The sequence below is a fragment of the Triticum aestivum genome, chromosome 5D (assembly GCF_018294505.1).
Source record: "Triticum aestivum cultivar Chinese Spring chromosome 5D, IWGSC CS RefSeq v2.1, whole genome shotgun sequence".
NCBI classification, from domain to species: Eukaryota; Viridiplantae; Streptophyta; class Magnoliopsida; order Poales; family Poaceae; genus Triticum; species Triticum aestivum.
In genome coordinates this window covers 545,313,652-545,327,632 of record NC_057808.1, presented here as the reverse complement: position 1 = coordinate 545,327,632, position 13,981 = coordinate 545,313,652, and the positions used below count along the sequence as shown (strand labels likewise).

The following is a 13,981-nucleotide window of genomic DNA, read 5'->3' as shown; positions in this document are numbered from 1 at the left end:
TTCTGGACAGCAACCAGAGTCTCAGGGGCTACTATCTGTATATAGCACACCTAGCGTGTGCGGTACCATCAAAAAATTTATATTACTTTGCGTACCTCAAAACTTCTTAGCAGGCTCGTAAAAGCCTCATGCAACCCACTTTTGGCGGATGAAATCCTCTCAACCACCGAACCCATTAAAGTACGATGCTCCTCTGAGATAGCCGCTTGCTCCAAAAGGCCCATCAGTGCGTCCGGTCGTGCACCGGACAATCCCAGACTCTTTCTGTTGCTCTCCTTAGGAGCCGAATACTCCGGACTTTGGGTGGCCGAAGGGTTACCTTCTGGCCTTGGCGGATCAGGAGAAATCCTCCATGATGACACCTCAGGGTCGTCCGCCCTAGGAGGCGGGGAGACAGGGGGAGGCGTTTCGCTCTCCATCATCTCCGGAAGAAGATCCCCCGAAAACGAACTCTGTCGAGAAGGACTACGATCCGGACTGCAAGACATACGTCTCGGTTATTGTCCTCGGAGATAAAGCAGGATATATTTACCAAAAGTACTCTTGTTCACTTACAGCTCGGTGGAGGGCTGAGCCCCTTGCGGGCACTGTGCGGTAAGGATGCCCTCCGGGGCAGGGCCCCCTAGCGAAGGTTTCTTCCCTCGTTTGGAAACCCTCGTTTCCAAGTCTTCAGAGGCGGTCCTTTTCCTACCTTGGGGAGAGGGCATTCTAGATTCTTCTCCCCGATTATCCTCCTTCGCGGAGACACTAATTCCCCCGGTTTGGATGAGTAATGCGTGAGGCCCGCTTTCGGCTTCTTTATTCCCCCCTTTATCTTCCCCTGATGGCACTTGAGAAGGTGCGTGCTCAAGCATCCTGGCTAGTACAGGATCCGGTGAGCCTTCGGGAAGGGGGGCCGAACACCTGATCATCTTCGCCTTTCTTATCCAGTCCTGGCCAAGAGAGATTTTTTCAGAATGATGTTGTGATAAATAAAAAGACAGCATGTTCGGCCGCAGAATTACTTACGTGGGTATCTGGACGGTTGCAGTTGAGACCCGCATCCTCGGTGGTGTCCGGACACTTTATTCATGATCCGAAGAACAATCCATACATCTCTTCGAGCGTCACGCCGAAGAATTGCTGAATAGTTCGCGGTCCTTCCGGGTTGAACTCCCACATACGGAGAGATCGACGTTGGCATGGCAGGACCCGACGAACTAGCATAACTTGCATTACCTTGACAAGACTGACATCTCTCTTGAGGAGATCTCGGATGCGACTTTGCAATGTCGGCACGTCATTAACTGGCCCCCAGTCCAGCCCCTTGTTGACCCATGACGCCAGTTGTGGCGGGGGGGGGGGGCGAGCGAAAGGCGGGGGCAGCTACCCACTTCGTACTTCGGGGAGCTGTGATGTAAAACCACTCCCGCTGCCATAAGTTGGACACCTCCGGGAAGGAACCCTTTGGCCATGGAGCATCGGCGCCTTTGCTTATTATGGCACCTCCGCATTCTGCGTGTCTCCCATTGATCATCTTCGGCTTCACATTGAAGGTCTTGAGCCATAAGCCGAAGTGTGGGGTGATGCGGAGGAAGGCCTCACACACGACAATAAACGACGAGATGTGAAGGATGGAATCTGGAGCTAGATCGTGGAAATCGAGCCCGTAATAGAACATAAGCCCTCTAACAAAGGGATCAAGACTAAAGCCTAGCCCTCGGAGGAAGTGGGAAACAAATACGACACTCTCGTTGGGTTCGGGAGTGGGGATGACCTGCCCTTGAGCAGGCAGCCTGTGCGAGATTTCGGCGGTCAGATACCTGGCTTCTCTTAGCTTCTTGATGTCCTCCTCTGTGACAGAGGAGGCCATCCACCGGCCTTGAAGGTTGGATCCGGACATGGTTGAAGGTCCGAAGCACTTAGCCTGAGCCTTGGGTGTTGGTACTCGAGGTGGGGGAAGGGAAGGATCGAGCGCGAGAAGAAAAGGACAGGCCTTGGCCCCTTTATAAAGAGGGCGAATATCAAGAGTCCTCCGCGTGGCCATTTGGAACTTGCCTAAAATCGAGGAGTCATACTAACAAGCACGATTGGGTTACCCCCACCCGTATTGATGAGAATCCCGTGATAAGGGGAATGTGACGCCCCCGATTTGACCGTACACTAATCATGCACGCAAATGTGTACGATCAAGATCAGGGACTCACGGGAAGATATCACAACACAACTCTAAAACATAAATAAGTCATACAAGCATCATAATACAAGCCAGGGGCCTCGAGGGCTCGAATACAAGTGCTCGATCATAGACGAGTCAGCGGAAGCAACAATATCTGAGTACAGACATAAGTTAAACAAGTTTGCCTTAAGAAGGCTAGCACAAACTGGGATACAAATCAAAAGAGGCGCAGGCCTCCTGCCTGGGATCCTCCTAACTACTCCTGGTCGTCGTCAGCGGGCTGCACGTAGTAGTAGGCACCTCCAGTGTCGTAGGTGTCGTCGTCGACGGTGGCGTCTGGCTCCTGGACTCCAGCATCTGGTTGCGACAACCAGATAGAAAGGAAAAGGGGAAAAGAGGGAGAGAAGCAACCGTGAGTACTCATCCAAAGTACTCGCAAGCAAGGAGCTACACTACATATGCATGGGTATATGTGTAAAGGGGCATATCAGTGGACTGAACTGCAGAATGCCAGAATAAAAGGGGGATAGCTAGTCCTGTTGAAGACTACGCTTCTAGCCATCTCCATCTTGCAGCATGTAGAAGAGAGTAGATTGAAGTCCTCCAAGTAGCATCGCATAGCATAATCCTACCCGGCGATCCCCTCCTCGTCGCCCTGTTAGAGAGCGATCACCGGGTTGTATTTGGCACTTGGAAGGGTGTATTTTATTCAGTATCCGGTTCTAGTTGTCATAAGGTCAAGGTACAACTCCGGGTTGTCCTTTTACCGAGGGACACGGCTATTCGAATAGATAAACTTCCCTGCAGGGGTGCACCACATAACCCAACACGCTCGATCCCATTTGGCCGGACACACTTTTCTGGGTCATGCCCGGCCTCGTAAGATCAACACGTCGCAGCCCCACCTAGGCTCAACAGAGAGGTCAGCACGCCGGTCTAAACCTATGCGCGCAGGGGTCTGGGCCCATCGCCCTATGCACACCTGCACGTTGCGTACGCGGCCGGAAGCAGACCTAGCCCCCTTAATACAAGCGCGAGCTTACGGTCCAATGCGGCGTGCGCCACTCAGTCGCTGACGTCAAAAGAGCTTTGGCTGATACCACGACGTCGGGATACCCATAACTACTCCCGCGTAGATGGTTAGTGCGTATAGACCAAATGGCCAGACTCAGATCAAATACCAAGATCTCGTTAAGCGTGTTAAGTATCCGCGAACGCCGACCAGGGCCAGGCCCACCTCTCACCTAGGCGGTCTCAACCTGCCCTGTCGCTCCGCCACAAAGATCCACTTGCGGGTACTCCTACGAGCCGACCCGACTTTAGTCATCACATGTGTCATGTATATAGTATATAAGTATATACCCGTGATCACCGCCCAGGTGATCACGGCCCGATAGTATAGCACAACAGACGGACAAGAATGTAGTGCCACTGATGGAAAACTAGCATCCTATACTAAGCATGTAGGATTGCAGGTAAAGGTAACAACAGTAGTAGCAAGGCTAGGCTATGCATCAGGATAGGATATCGGAAAGCAGTAACATGCTACACTACTCTAATGCAAGCAGTATAGGCGATATCTGGTGATCAAGGGGGGGGGGGGCTTGCCTGGTTGCTCTGGCAAGAAGGAGGGGTCGTCAACTCCGTAGTCGAACTGGGTAGCAGCAGCGTCGATCTCGTAGTCTACCGGAGAAGGAGAGGGGGAAGAAACAGTAAATACGGAGCAAACAAAGCATCACAAAACATAATGAAGCAAAACGCGGTGCTAGGTATGCTCTAACGTGGTAGGAGGTGATACCGACGAAGGGGGTAAACATCCGGGATAGCGTTCCCGGTGTTTCGCGTTTTCGGGCAGAGGTGCCGGAGGTGAAATGTTGCATGTTCACTATGCTAGGGACGCGTGGCGGACGTACGGGCTGTGTATCCGGATTCGTCTCGTCGTTCTGAGCAACTTTCATGTTGAAAATTATTTAATCCGAGTTACGGATTAAAAGATATGATTTTCTAAAGATTTACTAATTTCTGGAATTTAATTAATCATTTAATTTAATTCGAAATTGGATTTATGACATCAGCATGATGTCACGCTGACATCAGCAGTCAACAGGGGTTGACTAAGTCAAACTGACATGTGGGTCCAATGGGACCCACCTGTCATACTCTGTTAGGTTAATTAGGGTTTAATTAAACTAATTCTGTTTAATTAATCTAACAGGTTAATTAGATTAATTCATTAGGATTAATTAACTTTAATTAATTAATATTAACATGATTAAATAAGTTAATTAATTATCTTATTTAATTAATTATTTACTTATTTATTTTTATTTATATATTTATTAATATTTATTAATTAATCTATTATTTTTATTATTATTATATTATATTTTTATTTTTTTAATCATTTTTCCTTTTCTTTTTCGTTCTGTGCGTGGGCCCCGGCTGTCATTGGGCCAGGGGCCTTAGCGGGCGCGGGCGGGCGCCCGACCGATGGCCTCGCCCGTGGACAACGGGGAGGAGGCACGGGAGCCGTGGCCTGGGCACGGCCACCGGCCACCGCTGGGGCTCCGGCGCGGTGGAGGGAGCCGCAGGAGCAGGGCCGCGGCCAAGTGCAGAGGAGGGGTGGCGCTTGCGGGGGAGCAGGGGGGAACGGAGGCGAGGGTGCCGTCGATGGGGCGAGCGGCGAGCGGTGGTGCTCGCGCGGGGACAGAAGGGAGAGGGAACCGGCGCGGGAGTAAGGCATGGTGCGGGGCGAGGCCACGGTGAGCGCGGGCCGCCGTGAGCGCGGCCGGGGCGCGTCTTGAGGCCGGACGGGGCAGGTGCGGGCGGAGGCGTCGAGGGCGCGGACGCGTGAGCAGTGAGCAGCGCCGGGCGGTGAGGCCACGGCCTGAGCGGGACGGCGCGAGCGCGGGCCGGATCCGGTGACGGGGAAAAGGGGAGAAAAGGGGGGGCGCTCACGAGGGGAGCGTAGGGCACAGGGCAGCGGGCTCGGGGAAGCTTGAGGTGGCCGGCGATGGAGAGGCGAGGAGGCGACGGGGTCGAGGAAGTCTGGCGACGGGAGGGGCTCCGCGCGGCGACGTCGGCCTTAGGCCGCCGCGGGTGTCGGGGGCGAGGCGAGGCTCAGTGGAGCTCCGGGCGGCGAGGGACGGCGTCGGGCCGTCGGGGGCGACGCGGCAGGCGCGGCGAGGGGCGCCGCTGAGGGAGAGGGGAAGGGAGGACGAGGATGAGGGCGGGGGCCGGCGAGGTCCAGGCGGCGGCGCGGGCGGGGACGGGCGCCGGCGTCGGCGCACGGCGTCGGGGTTCGGCCCGATCCAGTTCTGGATCAGGGGGGCGGGATGGGGAGCGAGAGGGGGAGTGGGTGGAGGTGTCGGTGAGTGGGGGGTGGATAAGGTGTCGGTGGGGGGTGGGTGGCCGGCCGGCTGGGCCTGGGGTCGGCCTAGTTGGGCCAGGGTCCAGTGGGGGGAGGGGGGTTCCTCCTTTCTTCTTTTTTTGTTTGTTTTCTCTGTTGCATTTTCTTTTCTTTTTTTATTTATTTTATTTTCTATTTTACATCATTTTAAAATAGTTTGGCATTTTCTAAAAATATGTTTTCTCCATAATAATTATCAGTGCAATATCTGGCACCCACCGAACATTTTTGTTTAAATTTTTGAAACTTTTATTATTGACATTAATCTGAATTTAAATTTTGAAATGGTTTCGAATCATCGCGAGGTTAATTACAGTGACAGAGGTGACGTGCCACCATTAACGTGAGATTACTATAGCATGATTATCCGGGCGTTACAGGGAACACGATCTCGGCTTCGACAAGACGTGCAAATAAAACCGCCTCGCAACACGTGCAGTGGCAGGCTGGGAAAAACGGTTCGTAATGACCAGACCACGGCAGGATGTCACGTTATGAAAAGTTGTCAGCAGATTAGATTTGTGGAATAATATACTCTCTATGGTGGTATGTGGAATTTGTTTTGCAGAGCCGGACACGATCCTTCTGTTCAAAATCTTCTATGGAGTATTCGGAGGAGGAACCCGCCTTGCAATGCCGAAGACAATCTGCGCGCCGGACTCATCGTCATGGAAGCCTGGTTCAGGGGCTACTGAGGGAGTCCTGGATTAGGGGGTCCTCGGACAGCCGGACTATATACTTTGGCCGGACTGTTGGACTATGAAGACACAAGATTGAAGACTTCGTCCCGTGTCCGGGTGGGACTCTCCTTTGCGTGGAAGGCAAGCTTGGCAATTCGGATATGTAGATCTCCTCCCTTGTAACCGACTCTGTGTAGCCCTAGCCCCCTCCAATGTCTATATAAACCGGAGGGTTTAGTCTGTAGGACAACAACAATCATAATCATAGGCTAGCTTCTAGGGTTTAGCCTCTACGATCTCGTGGTAGATCAACTCTTGTAATACTCATATCATCAAGATCAATCAAGCAGGAAGTAGGGTATTACCTCCATCGAGAGGGCCCGAACCTGGGTAAACATTGTGTCCCCCGCCTCCTGTTACCATCCGCCTTAGACGCACAGTTCGGGACCCCCTACCCGAATCCGCCGGTTTTGACACGGACACCGATGAAGATGAAGCCGATGAAAAAGGCAGTTGTTCAAGTTGAAGCAACTGATGTTGACGATGAAGCCGATGAAGATAAGCTAACCGGGATCATTAGAGATAGGGCAGAAGTAGATGTTGCTGCAAAAGGTTCAACCGTTCCACTACTTTTGGATCCGAAAATATCCTTGTTTCATTGACATCTGGAGGAAGGACCATGATACCTCTCTTGACGACCTGGATCTCCCACCTGGCCCAGGTCATGTTCTTTCCTCATTCATTCCGAATGAGAAGCATAAGATTGACCAAAGCAAGCTCGTCAAGTGAAGAGATCGTAGTAAACAAAGGAACACAAGTTGAGGCATGACATCATGAACATCACCCCTTAGAAACTGCTTGCGAGGCAAGCTAAGATTCCGTGCCTCAGCGATGACTTTAACTGAAGAACTGAGCACTTCAGAGGCATCAGAGATAGATCATTCCCCAATCTAATCATCTTTTTGGAGACCACAACATCCGCCAGTCTGCTAGGCAATCCCAAATTCTCAGGAGAGTTCTTCAGCTCAACCTCCTCCTGAGCAAACCACATCGATTGAAGAATCTTCCAGGGAAACTACATTAGTTCTGCCTGATGAAAATGCACCGCATGTGACAGTTCAACCTAAAGAACCTATCATCTCTGCTGCAGGTCCACCAATGTCTTCAAGTATGAAGAAATCCACCCTTCCTTCTGCATCAGAAGTAAAGAAAATCAAGGCTAGAGAGAGAGAGAGAGAGAGGCTTTAAAGAAAAGGAAAGTTCGTTGATGCCCCTGTTGCTCCTTCTCTAGTGAAGAAATTGAAGACTATTCCAAGTTCTTCAACTGACTTATCTATATTGAACCATTGGCCACAGTGCCACCAACTGCTGAAGTAACTGACTGCCACATGCTACTTGTGAGTTGCGTTGAGTTTTTCCCCGGAGAGGAAGGGATTTAGCTGTACAGTAGAGATAAGTATTTTCCTCAGTGAGAACCAAGGTTTATCGAACCAAAAGTAGAATCACGCAAACCCGAGTGAACAACACCTGCACACACGAAAGCAAATATTTGGACCCAATATGGGCAAGAGGGTCGTCGCTCCCCTTGATCTCGTTACTTGCAAGGATTAAATCTTGTATAGGTAGATGGATAAATTGCAAAACAAAATAAAAGATAAATAAATTACAAGAAGGTACTTTTGTTTTTATATTATGATTAAGGTAGACCCGGGGGCCATAGTTTTCACTAGAGGCTTCTCTTTCGAACATATAGCTTATGGTGGGTAAACAAATTACTGTTGGGCAATTGATAGAAAAGTGCATAGTTATGACAAATTCATGACAATGATCATGTATATAGGCATCACGTCCGAGAGAAGTAGACTGGCTCATGCCTGCATCTACTACTCTCCACCAATCGACTGATATCCAGCATGCATCTATGGTATTAAATTCATGAAAAACAGAATAACACATTAAGCAAGATGACATGACGTAGACAAAAACTCAATCAATATGAATAAACCCCATTGTGTTATCCTTAGTAGCAACAATACAATACGTGCCTCAGCCCTTTCTGTCAATGGGTTAGATCACCGCAAGATTGAACCCACTACAAAGCACCTGTCCCACTGAAGATAAGTCAATCTAGTTGGCCAAACCAAACAGATAGATTGGAGAGAAATACATAGATATAACAATCATACATAAAAGAGTTCAGAGAAGACTCGGTTACTTTCAATGAATAATCTGATCAATAACCCACAATTCATCGGATCCCAACAAACACATCACAAAAGAAGATTACATCAGATAGAACTCCAAGAAGATCGAGGAGAACATGGTATTGAAGATCCAAGAGAGAGAAGAAGCCATCTAGCTACTAGCTATGGACCCGTAGGTCTGTGGTGAACTACTCACACATCATCGGAAGGGCAAAAAGGTTGATGTAGAAGCCCTCCATGATCGATTGCCCCTCTGGCAGAGTACCGGAGAAGGCCTCCAGATGGGATCGCGGAAGAACAAAGACTTGCGGTGGCGGAAAAGTTTCTTCGAGTGCCCCTCTGATGGTTTAGGAATATTTTAGAATTTATAGAAGTGGAATTAGGTCAAACGGAGCTGCGTTGGGCCCGCAAGCTAAGGGGGTGCGCCCTACGAGCTTGTGGCCCTCTCGTATCTCTTCTGGCCTCCCCCCGAAGCTTCGTGGGTCCCTTCTGGTCCCGAAATTTTTTTAAAAAGGTTTTAATCCATGTGGACTTCCTTTGGTATTGATTTCCTGAAAAGTAAAAAAAACAGAAAACAGGAACTGGCACTAGGCACTGGGTTAATAGGTTAGTCCCAAAAATGATATAAAATAGCATAAAAATGCATATAAGGCATCCAAGATTGATAATATAATAGCATGAAACAATAAAAAATTATAGATGCGTCGGTGATGTATTAGCATCCCCAAACTTAATTCCTGCTCGTCCTCGAGTAGGTAAATGATAAAATTAATAATTTTGACGTTGAAAGCTACCTAACATGTGTACCATGTAATCTATTTTCGGTATACATATTGAGAAACAATGAATTAACAATATCAACATAATAATATCCATGAATATAAGAAGCATAATCATTAAACTTTCAAAATATACGATCCTTAATGAATGTTATCCCCACTCATTTTATCATGTTAGCATGACATGACTTCGCCTTTATCGCATAAATATAAATCATGAGCACCAAGGTGTCAAACTAGGTAATTGGATCGTACTTCGAACGCGCTTCAACATTTTCAACTTCACGCAATACATGAGTGTGAGCCATGGATATAGCACTACGTGGAATAGAATGCGATGGTAGAGATCATGTGGGGGTCAAAAAGGAAAAAAGTCTCACATCAACTCAACGGATCAATGGACTATGAAGAGGCCCATCAATCTATATAACCGCGAGGAGTAGGGGTTGCCATGCAATGGATGCACTAAGAGCTATAACTGTATGAAAGCTCAATGGAACCTAAGTGAGTGTGCATCGAACTTGCTTGCTCATGAAGATCTCAGGCATTTGAGGAAGCCCATCATCAGAATATACAAGTCAAGTTCTATAATAAAAAATTCTCACTAGTATATGAAAGTGACAACTAGGAGACTATCTTTATGAAGAACATGGTGCTACTTTGAAGCACAAGTGTGGAAAAATGATAGTAACATTGCACATTCTCTCTTTATCTCTCTTTTTTTGGTGGGCTCTTTTGGCCTCTTTTTTTTCGTCCGGAGTCTCATCCCGACTTATAAGGAATCATTGTCTCCATCATACTTTTCTCACTAGGACAATGCTCTAATAATTATAATCATCACACTTTTATTTACTTACAACTCAATATTACAATATGACTATATGAATGCCTTTGGCAGTGTACCAGGATGTGTGATACGCATCCGTCGTATCTATATTTTTTTATTATTTTATGCCAATATTCTACAACTTTCACATACTTTTGGCAACAATTTATATGATTTTCTTGGACTAACATATTAATTGAGTGCCCGGTGCCAGCTCATGTTTGTTGGATATTTTTGTTTCGCAGAAAATCCATATCAAATCTTTACATAATAATAAAGCAAATTGGGTTTTTTTCGTCCGTCATGGCATTTTACAGAAAAGTCCCTCTATTTCAGAGAATTCAACCCGCAGTCCTGTTTTAAGTCAAAACGAATCGTTTTTTCGTATTTTACACAAAAGTCCCTATGTTTTCTTAAAATCAACCCGTCGTCCGGATTTAAGTCACACCCGAACCGTTATTTTACGTTTTTCAAAACCCCCCTGACGTTTTAGGTAATTCATCCGCGGATCATATTTAAGTCAAACAAATACTTTTTTAAATCATCCATATCTTTTAAACCGTAACTCCGATTTGAACATGTTATATATGAAATTTGATTAGAAAAATATATAGAATATGAATATGAGATTATTTTTACCTATTAAGAATTTCTAAATATTATTTTGGAATATATTTAAATCAAACAAATGATTTTCTAAATTATCCGTATCTTTTAAACCGTAACTTTGATTTTAATATATTGTATATGAAATTTTATTAGAAAAATGTGTGGAATCTAAATATGATGTTAATTTTACCTATTAAATATTTTTAAAATATTGTTTTGGAAGCAAACTTATAATTTCTAACGCAAGATCCGTTTTTCTTTCGTACCGGCGGCGATCCGGATTGCAAATAAACACCCCACTATAACCATATAGGGAAAATAAAACATCGATAACTACACATGCATACCTCTGAAAAATGTCGCAGGGGAAAACAACAGATTTCTCATCGCGAGAGTGAGAGAGAGAGAGAGAGAGAGAGGGCGAGGGAGGAGAGAGGGAGGGAGAGACGCCTTATGATTAATCATATTCAAACACGTTTTTTGTTGTTTTGTGTGAACACCGAGGCCATCGCCGGCGAGGGTGAGAAGGAGGATAAGCGGCAACACAAATATGATGCCTCGCAAAAATAAAGGAGATGGACCTATTGAGTGATGGTTGTTGGGTTAAGAGCATGTGTTATGTTTTTTCTCCCGTTGCAACGCACGGGCTCTTTTGCTAGTGAAGTCCAAATGCGATAAAATTTTACGGAGATATATTTGGAATATATGTGATTTTTAGGAAAAAAGAATCAGCGCGAGACGATGCTCGAGGGACCCACAAGCTCAAGGGGCGCGTCCAGAGGGCTTGTGGCTACCCTGTAAGTTGGTTGGAGGTGCCCTTCGACCACAAGAAAGCTAATATACGAATAAACATCCCCTCAATATTTCAGCCTAATCGGAGTTACGGACTCTGGAAATATAATTAACGGTTTTGGACGAGAAAACAAACAGAGAGAGATCCCACCTAATCTTGCTACCTAATCTTTTGATATGTGATGTATGTTTTTCGGCACAAACAAAAGGAAACCATAGAAGAAAACAGAGAGAGAATACACTAAAGGTAATGTTAAGTCTAAAATTCCCACCTAATCTTTTTTACTTGCTTAGAGGAATGTTTCAATGCTTTTCTGAAAATATATGCCTAGACACAAAATACATGCTATATAGCCCAGTTTCACGATAGTGCACAAGAACAACATTCGGCAAAAAAAATATAAAAACACCGCTACTATATATGTAAATTTTAGGATAGTTATGGCAGCATCCGTCAAACAGACTTGCCCTGCATGTCCATTCATATCGGAATGTGCTGAAGATGTGGTTGTGCGTGGTTCTTCAACTTGGGCATTCTAATCTGTTCATCCCCCCGTAAGAACTCGTCTCAGTCTTGTCGATATAAGTTTGCATGCATCTCCCAGGGTTTGTCGAAAGGAAAAACCTTCACCGGTGGCTTGTGAGCTGGTGCCTTCGTCGGGCGGAGCTTCCTTATATAACTTCATCGCCTCCTCCATGATTTTGGGTTGGTACAAATGCTCAACCCTTCTCTTATGTGAAGGATGAAGAGGGATGGAATCTCGTGGCACCCAGAGCGCTCTTTCAATCATTGCGGCCTTCCTCAAGAATAAGAGGGACGTGCATGGATGGAAACCAGCAGCTCCAAGTAGAAGGGTTCCAATGTGATCTGCCTCCATCTCGGACCTACATATATAGGCAACATCGATCATCAGAACATGATGTACGCGGCGCAGTCATGGAACAACACATGTGGTGGCCTCGGTGTAGGCTGCAGCTCGGCGGCAAGTCCCCGGCGGCGGCGTGGTGAGCGACGTGCCTCGCAGTTTTAATACAATTGTTACTAAAGCTGCGACAATTAATGTGGATCATGTGGATCAGAGGAAGTGTAATTTTACAATAACTTAATCTTTTAATTGCCCATTATTCTTGTTATTCTTGAAACCGCACTCTGATTTTCAGGGTTATATATGTGCTTATATAGATTATCTACCATGCTTACGTTCTCGCTACTGCTGTAAAGTGAAGTTCCCATTTGTGGATAAGGTCGCAGCACAACTAATTAATTAAGAGGCGTAGCCTAAAGACTAAATGATTTCTGGGGCATACAATATATACAAGTATAATGTGTACATGTATGTATGTGTTGCAGTCATGCATACCTTCGTATGAAAGGCCAAAACATGAGTGTTGGAGACCACTTGGCGTAACAAACTTCCGAGTAGTGCCTAGCAACTATGTGACCAATCTGAAAAAAAAGAAAGGAGAGAAAATTATGCACCTACATAAAACTCATAAAATATGCACTGGGAATCCACACACATAAAACTCATTAGTATTTATTATATAAAAAATGTTAAAACTTCATACCTCATGCGCAATACCAAAGGCAATCTCAGCATCTGTAAATTGTTCGACCAATCCAGCGGTTACTGCAATATGGCCACCAGGGACGCAGAATGCATTGGGCTTGTTGTCTTTGATAAGTATCACCTCCCACTCAAACCCCTCAAGATGACTTGTCTGTGGCTTGGGGCTCTTGGTGCCATCGTGGCTGCTGTTGATAGGGAGGGTACGATAGGTGGCGCGAATAACTTTCTCGGCGATACGACGTACACGAACGCTGTCCGGGTGAAGCGGGTCGACGATCCGTGATTTGGAAGCCCAGATTTTCTTCTGCTTTGTGTAGCGGGGCTCCCAGAGCTGGCGTTCGGACTGAGGAGACCTGATTACGATGTGCGTGCGGTTCGTGTATGGCACAACCTCGAGGTCGTAGTGACGCAAGGCGGCCATAGCCTCGGCACCTGAGGTGAGGGCCGCCACCGCAGCGATCGTACGCGGATTACGGTACAACTGATTGAAGCGGGGCACCGGGTTTGCATGGGGCGGCAGCAGCGACGCCAATCGGCGGACGCCGCCTGCCTGCTTACAGACGAGGAGGAGGCGGCGCGAGGTCCGTAGTAGGCAGTTCATGGTTTCTTTCTTTCTTTCTTTGTGTCAGTGGTTCACGGACGTATGTCGTGTGTGGGCTTATGGACCGTGTTATGTGGTTTTATTTACAGTATATAGAGCAAGGAAATATATACAGAGCTGGGCACGGCAAGTGCAGACCGACTCGGGCCCTGCGGGCCTGATACGATTCTGCTTTAGACACGAATTCGGCCGAGAGCCTAACATATACGTGTCGGACCCTAATAACATACCAGACCGTGTACGTATATACGTGTTGGATCGTAACATACAAGACTGTGTACGTACTGTGCTCTCTCTGCTTGCCATTCATCTTCCAGAGCGATGGTGCTCCATGACTGCATCACGGTGTATG

General features: G+C 46.9%; 1 protein-coding gene across 1 annotated transcript; it reads right to left on the bottom strand.

The window, feature by feature from the left end:
- Window positions 1-11,747: 11,747 nt before the first annotated feature.
- Window positions 11,748-13,684, bottom strand: LOC123126111 (mitochondrial metalloendopeptidase OMA1). Its single transcript, XM_044546508.1, has 3 exons — window positions 13,027-13,684; window positions 12,819-12,904; window positions 11,748-12,342 (listed from the first exon to the last, which is right to left on the bottom strand). The coding sequence occupies exons 1-3, from the start codon at window positions 13,627-13,629 to the stop codon at window positions 12,003-12,005; spliced, it is 1,029 nt and encodes a 342-aa protein (XP_044402443.1). The 5' UTR covers window positions 13,630-13,684; the 3' UTR covers window positions 11,748-12,002.
- Between the last annotated feature and the right edge of the window lie 297 nt (window positions 13,685-13,981).